General features: G+C 41.3%; 1 protein-coding gene across 1 annotated transcript; it reads right to left on the minus strand.

Annotated features, from left to right (window-relative positions):
* Positions 1 to 843: 843 nt before the first annotated feature.
* Positions 844 to 6727, minus strand: ARPP19 (cAMP regulated phosphoprotein 19). The gene is made up of 3 exons (XM_083371235.1): positions 6552 to 6727; positions 5115 to 5237; positions 844 to 3993 (listed from the first exon to the last, which is right to left on the minus strand). Exons 1-3 carry the CDS (start codon positions 6594 to 6596, stop codon positions 3823 to 3825), a joined length of 339 nt encoding a protein of 112 aa, XP_083227361.1. The 5' UTR covers positions 6597 to 6727; the 3' UTR covers positions 844 to 3822.
* Between the last annotated feature and the right edge of the window lie 327 nt (positions 6728 to 7054).

Consider the following 7054-nt stretch of genomic DNA (forward strand, 5'->3'; position numbering starts at 1 on the left):
AGATCAGTCATGGATAAGTGCTGCCACCTGCTGTCCATTTTTTATTTTTATTTTTTGCTTTTGTACAATATCCTGAATAAGTTAACCACACAAGCTGGGTCTTTAATACTGTATATATAGTAAGCTAAAGCACGAGTAGTAAATTTGATAGTCCAGTCTGTTTTGTAAACATAGGCAATTTGTGTTCAACAAAATATCAGGCTTCTACTAAGTTTAAACCAACAAAGTCCATCTATTAGACTTCTTAATGAAGCCCACAAAATAAATTCTAAGACAACCTATGACCCATTCAGTCATCCTTTGAGAGAAATGTAGGAGTCTGATGTGACCACTTCCTGATGTTTGGTACTGTCTGTTGACTATGACATCCTCCTCCTTTCCACAAGGCACAATTAGGCTGATTTTTTTTAACCGATGGTGGATGGTGTTGCCATCATCTTACCAACTGGAATACACCCTATTCTTCTGGTTTGATCAATAGGTAGAAGGTATTTCTATTGTTAGTTATGCAGAAGCAATTCAGCTTCTTCAGTTTACCAAAATTACAAATATGTCAGATACCAATGTGCTATCGTGTCTACAGAGGGTATACTGCAGACAAAAACAAGGATGAACCTGCAATTTTGTGTTAGAAAATGCCAGACCAAGTCAGAACAAGAATTTACATAGTTCCTGTTCCTTCAGGGATTTATCTGAAGAATCCATTCTGATGGTTCTTGGATTAATTTTCAGAATCAATTTTCACAAATGAATTGCATAGAAACAAGCCTATTAGTGTATTAAAATCAAATCATAACATTTAATACAATTTTTAGAAAAATAACTGAGGTATACAGTATAGAGTTACAGTCAAGAACATTATAGGTTTAATATTGAATACATATTAGAAAACAGAAACTTTTTCCTTAATACAAAATTAATTCCATGGAAACCAATGCTTTTAGTCAAGGCAGTTATTGTGGGTGTGGAGTGAATCAGTAAAATACCAAACAAAGTTTCTACAGAGTAGTGAAAACAAATTAATTGTATTTATTATGCATATTACACAGACTGAAAGCTGCAGGGAGCATCTGAAATCTTCATTGCCTCAGGTTATGGAATGCACCAAAGAATTTATCAGACCAAGCAATTCTTAATGTGGCCTCTGTATACACATGTTCACACATAGATTCTTGTAACAATGGGCAAAGTCCGTGGATGGAGCAGAAGCAGGAAAAAATTATCACTTGACAATTACTGAACTCCTGGGGAAGAGTTGGGAAATTATTATCTATTTTGACTACAGATATCCTTGACCAATACTAATCACTGCCTAAAGCAGATTAAGTTGTAGTGCAGATCTCTGAAAAAGGTATCAAATGGTAAAACTCATATTATACAGTATATATACAAACATAACAGCTTTATCGTGCTGAAATAAGCTGCAGCTCAGATGTCCATTCTCTCTTCAGAGAAATTATTACTGATCAAACTATTTGCATCCTTAATATAGAACAACAACCTATCTTCAGTTGCTGAGGTTTATTAGAGACAGAGATTCATCATCAAAGCAGACTGGTCCTGGAATAGATACTCTTAGAATTGCTCAGCTTATGTTTTTTGTATCATTAACATTTGCCCAGTCCTGTCAATACAAAAATATAACTTGTAAGCAGGAGAATGGAATGTTTAGATTGACATAGTTTATATACTTCTTTACCCAGCAAACAAATTCACCTTACTATAATCTGCAGCAATCTGTTAGGAAATCATTTTAAGGTAGTCAACAAGATCGACCTCTTATTTAAAAAAATAACGTTTGTTGGAACAGCTTTCATTAAATATTTTTGAATCAGACACTGGGTTCTCAGTTCTAGCCCTACAAAGTATCTTTACTGGTGCTGATTTTACAACTGGGACATTAAATTGAAGCAGATTATAGCAAGAATAGGTATCATGTCATTACTACCCAGACAAAAGAAAAAATATAGCTTTAGGGGTGACGTGACAAAATAGCCCTCCCAAATAAACTAGAAATTACAAATTATCCAGATGTCACCAATGCAGCTAACAGTAATTCAGATCAATATAAAGTAACTTTTTAAAATTTGAGATGTAGCAAGGCTATGTCCAACACCTTTGAAAATGTTGATTTACTCTTTACTTTGTATGAATGTTGAATTTATTTGTAAAAGATGTTCAGCAGAAATTTATTACTTTCAGAGACTATTCTTGGAAAAACCCAATGTCAAATCTCTCAAACTATACAAAAATCTTCCAGCATGAGAATGTCAAGTAAATCTGAGATTTTAAGACAGACAAAATAGTATTTTTGTTGTTAATTTTTATATGTGGTATAGGTAGCCAATTATACCCAAGATACAATTGCTTTTGCTTTAATATTTATAATATACAATGACAAAGCATTATCTTACAAGACATCATAATTTTAGAACATATCAAATCTAACCATCTTTACTTCTTAATCTAAAAAGTGTGTATTTTTTTAACTACTCCTAAAATAGCAGCTGCCATTTTTGTAATGTTGGAGGCCTCCAGTAACAGCACAGATATATCCATAATTTCTGTTTTAAACTACTTGCATTTAATTTTAAAAACAGGTCTTCAAATGTATTGAAGCAATACAGTAGCACTGGAAGTCCCTATATAGGGTGATTTAAAATGTGTTTAATGTTTTTAAGCTTAATGTGTTTAAATTTAGTCCCTTGAAATAAATAGAACATTTCAGATAAACTATTTTGTATATATAGAGGAAATATTTATACTGAACATTGCATCAATTAACGGGAAAATGTATTGGTAAAGCTGACATCCATAGTGCTTCAACACTTTCCAGATTTTAAGCATACAAGTCTATTACTTTTGACTAGGGAGGTTTTGATTCAAATAAGTATTATGATTTTCCAAGACAGAATTTGTGCTTCTGGTTGGCACATTTTTAAAAGTGTAGTTAACATATTTGCAAAAATTGTGCAAAACTATCTTATTTACAGACATGGCACAAAAGTGAATGCAGTCTATGCATATGCATACTTCATCCACTTTAAAAATGTATTCTATGCTACAGGACCAAAAAGAATACCAGCTTCAACAGACAGCTGTCAATAAGCACAAAGTTTACAAGAATTACACCAAAATGAGCAAATATTGCTCAAGTAAAAATCTATTGTTAAAGCTGAAGTAGGTTTAAGGCCATTCAAGTTCATGAGTAGATACACAAATTTAGTGAGAGCCCCATCATTTTTAATACATGCTTTGCCTTCTAGGAACTTACTGTCTAAAACCTCTACTTTACAAAACCAAAACACAAGAAAAAAAAGAACTTGTATACAAACATATTACACTGTAATTAAAGTGAACTAAGGAACGCCAAAACATTAAAATTTTTCAAACTTGCTTTGTCACTTGCTGGAACCAGCCCTACGCTAGCAAACGGGTAATATGTACATTTTTCAAGTAGATTACATTGCTCTAACAAAACATGTCCTTAAAAAAAATCAGTGCATTGTTCTCAACTCATCCAAGGACTACGCAATTGTTAATTGGACTCTTACAACAGCAGCACACGCTACCACTACCTGCCAAGCAGTCATTCAATGACTTACTGCAGGGGTCCTCAACCTTGGCAACTTTAAGACTTGTGGACTTCAACTCCCAGGATTCCTCAGCCACCTGGCTGAGGAATTCTGGGAGTTGAAGTCCACAAGTCTTAAAGTTGCCAAGGTTGAGGACCCCTGACTTAGTGGAAACAAAAATGTGAGGAAATAAAACTTAAGGAAAGATTAAGGGAATAAGAAGTTTCATGCAGTTCTGCCAGCCTAGTCAGCCAGCCAGCTTGCTAGCAACAAGAGATGGTTTCCGCTGTGGAAGGTCCTGTGGCGTAGGAATGTGGTCACCTGTGACTTCAGTCTTATCAGGAGCTGCAGTAGGAAGCTGCTTGTTCTTCATCTTTGCTTTCGCCATATTGTAATCCCCAGAATCAAAGTACTTTTGCTGCAAGATAAATGTATCAAGTGAAATGTAATACAAATGTAATGCATTTCCTTCAACAATTACATACGTGCTTCAGAATCAAGTTAACGCAAATAATAATAAATAATAATAATAATAATAATAATAATAATAATAATAATAATAATAATAATAATAATATAAAGTTGGAAGGGACCTTAGAGGTCATCTAGTCCAACCCCCTGCTCAGGCAGGAAACCCTATACCATTTCAGGCAAATGGCTGTCCAGTCTCTTCTTAAAAACCTCCAGTGTTGGAGCATTCACCGCTTCTGGAGGCAGGTTGTTCCACTGGTTAATTGTTCTAACTGTCAGGAAGTTTCTCCTTAGTTCCAGGTTGCTTCTCTGCTTGGTTAGTTTCCATCTGTTGCTTCTTGTCCTGCCTTTGGGCGCTTTGGAGAATGTGGCAGCCCCTGAGATATTGGAACCCTGCTATCATGTCCCCCCTCGCGGCTTAAGTTGATCCTTACCAGGAAAAACTCATCCAATGGAGAAAAAATGTGTTAAAAGGGAGAACACTAGTTTTGTTATCACGTGATAGTTAGAACTGCTTAACAACATCCTGCTCACATTAATGAATAGGGTATTTAGTATTGCAATCCCGGGCCAAGAAAGCATTCATTATGAGCCTTGGTGGAGCAGTGGGCTAATGCCTCGTAAGTAACACCAGCTGCCTGCAATTAGTGCAGGTTCGAGTCCCACCAGGCTCAAGGTTGACTCAGCCTTCCATCCTTCTGAGGTAGGTAAAATGAGGACCCAGATTGTTGGGGGCAATTAAGCTGACTTTGTAATAATGCCGCTTGGGGTGTGTGTGAAAGCTCTAATAAGCAGGCATATACATAGAATGAAGGCTACTGCTAAGCTTGTAAGCTGCCCTGAGTCTTCGGAGAAGGGCGGGATATAAATGGAATTAAAATAATAAAAAAATTATGAACAAAATGCATGAAGTACCACAAAGGGGGATCTGCAGCATTCACTTGTATCCTTGAAGACAAATTAAATGCATTGTTGTGAGTATTCCATATGCTATTCTGCTGGGATCTAGGTTTTAGTTTCAGAGCAAAGAAAGATAAATTGAAACATTTCCCTTTATTTTTAACTCACTCCTTTCTGAAGTCTCTTCCTCAAAAAATCTGAGCCCCCAGGCTTTTGGCCCAGATGAGGATATCTTGCTTTCAACTTTGCTTCTTCAGCCTTCTCAGGACTAATCACCTTATCTTCCATTTCCTAAAAATGTAAGAAACTGGCATTTTATTATACTGCTCTGTGAATTCACAATTCACATTGTGATACCCAGTTTAAAAAGTACATAATCCAATCACACTTCATAATTGTTTCTTGGCTAAATAATATAAGGGTTAGGTTCGCAATTTACAAAAACATAAAAAAAGCCAATGGCTCAACATATACTTGGAATATACCGCCAACTATAACTTTGCAATACTGTAGTACCGTAGGCGTAAGATGCTACCAATGTAAACCAAACGGTAAGAGTTGGTTTACTACCACTAGCACTACTAGTCAACACAATCCAACCCTTTCGACTTCGGTCAAGGTCCTAAGGGCAAACACGAAGAAAATAACTATTCTCGATGCTTTCTGCTCTTTCTTTACCGGTCTGAAACACGAGAGTTTAGTGTTGGGACACGTGATGGTCCTATACAGACGCTCTCTTCCGAACCCGGCTTTCATCCTTTTAAGGCTATTAAATTCAAACACTGACCAAAGAGAAAGATGTACTCTAGGTCAGGGGTAGGCAACCTTGGCTCTTTTATGGCTCGTGGACTTCAACTCCCAGAATTCCTGAGCCAGCACAGCTGGCTCAGGAATTCTGGGAGTTGAAGTCCACGAGCCATAAAAGAGCCAAGGTTTGCCTACTCCTGATCTAGATCAAGCCAAGTTTCGGAGACAGGATTGACGGGCTACCTTGAATCACAGAAGCCCTTGGTATCTGAGCATTTACTCTTTAATTATTATTATTTATTTTCTTAGGGGGAGGGGGCCCTGCGCATTAGAGCCCGATGATGTCAGAATCCCGCCTCGCCTGCTGCAATCAGACGCCACCGGCGCCCGCAGCCACGGGAGGGGGGCACGCCCACCGGGGACCCCCCCCGGAGACCCGTCCCGCTCTGGGAGGGGGGGCCCCAATTCGGAGTGACCCCACCCTCGCCGGGAGGCAGAGTCTGCCTCGCCGCGGGGGCGTGTCTCCCCTCCCCTCCTTTCTCGCGGGGGCGGGAGAGGAAATCGCGCCTCGCGGACCCCCGCTGTGCGGGGGGGGGGACAGGAAGGGGTTCCCGCAGCAGCAGCCACCGTGGGGGGGGGGGCGAGGGGGAGCCAGGAAGGGCGCTGTTTCCACAGACGCACCCCGCCGGGTAGGCCTCCCTCTCGAGCCTCGGCGGGAGCCCCCCTGACGTCCACCCCGCTCGGCAGAGAGCCGGGCAGACGGCCGTTCCTCGCTCGCCCGCCGGAAGTTTTCTCCTCCGCCGAGCGGAGGCCTAGTTCTTTCCGCCGGCCGCTCTTCCGGCAGTCTTCGGCCCTCACCTTCTGCTCCTCTGCCGAGGCGGGCTCCAGGTTCTCCGCAGACATGGCGTCCAGACCACCGGGCTACCGGGAACAGCCCCTCCCCTGGCAAGCGCAGCTCCGACCACCGCCCGCGGCCGTCTCCCCCTCCCCCCCGCCCCAGCAGACAGCCGCTCACAAGATGGCCGGCGGCGAAGACGGCGAGCCGACCGGGCCAAACTTCCTCTTTGGGCGCGGGACGCCTGCGAAAGAGCGAGCCACCAAGCCGGAGAGGCGCGGAGGGCGACTGGCTCCTGCGCGAGCTTGGCTCGTAGGCTGCGCGCGTCATCGCCTACGTCACTGGGCGTTATTGGCTGCGGCATTCTGGGAGCTGGAGTTCTTAGCTCTCCCATTGGAGAAGTGGAGAGGAACGCAGAAGAGCAGTTCTTTGCCAAGTTCACAGCGCTTTCTCACGAGTAGTAGACGGGTGGGTCCGGGTGGATTTCAGAAAGGCCTCGTTGGTGTGGCAGTGGGATCTGTGTCTG

Source organism: Vipera ursinii (genome assembly GCF_947247035.1).
Source record: "Vipera ursinii genome assembly, chromosome: 11".
Classification (NCBI taxonomy): domain Eukaryota; kingdom Metazoa; phylum Chordata; class Lepidosauria; order Squamata; family Viperidae; genus Vipera; species Vipera ursinii.

Coding starts and splice junctions, on each gene's coding strand:
- ARPP19 (XM_083371235.1), bottom strand. CDS start 6,596: ATGTCTGCGGAGAACCTGGAGCCCGCCTCGGCAGAGGAGCAGAAG. Junction 5,238..6,551: donor CCTCGGCAGAGGAGCAGAAG/GTGAGGGCCGAA, acceptor TTACATTTTTAG/GAAATGGAAGATAAGGTGAT. Junction 3,994..5,114: donor GGAAGAGACTTCAGAAAGGA/GTGAGTTAAAAA, acceptor TTTATCTTGCAG/CAAAAGTACTTTGATTCTGG.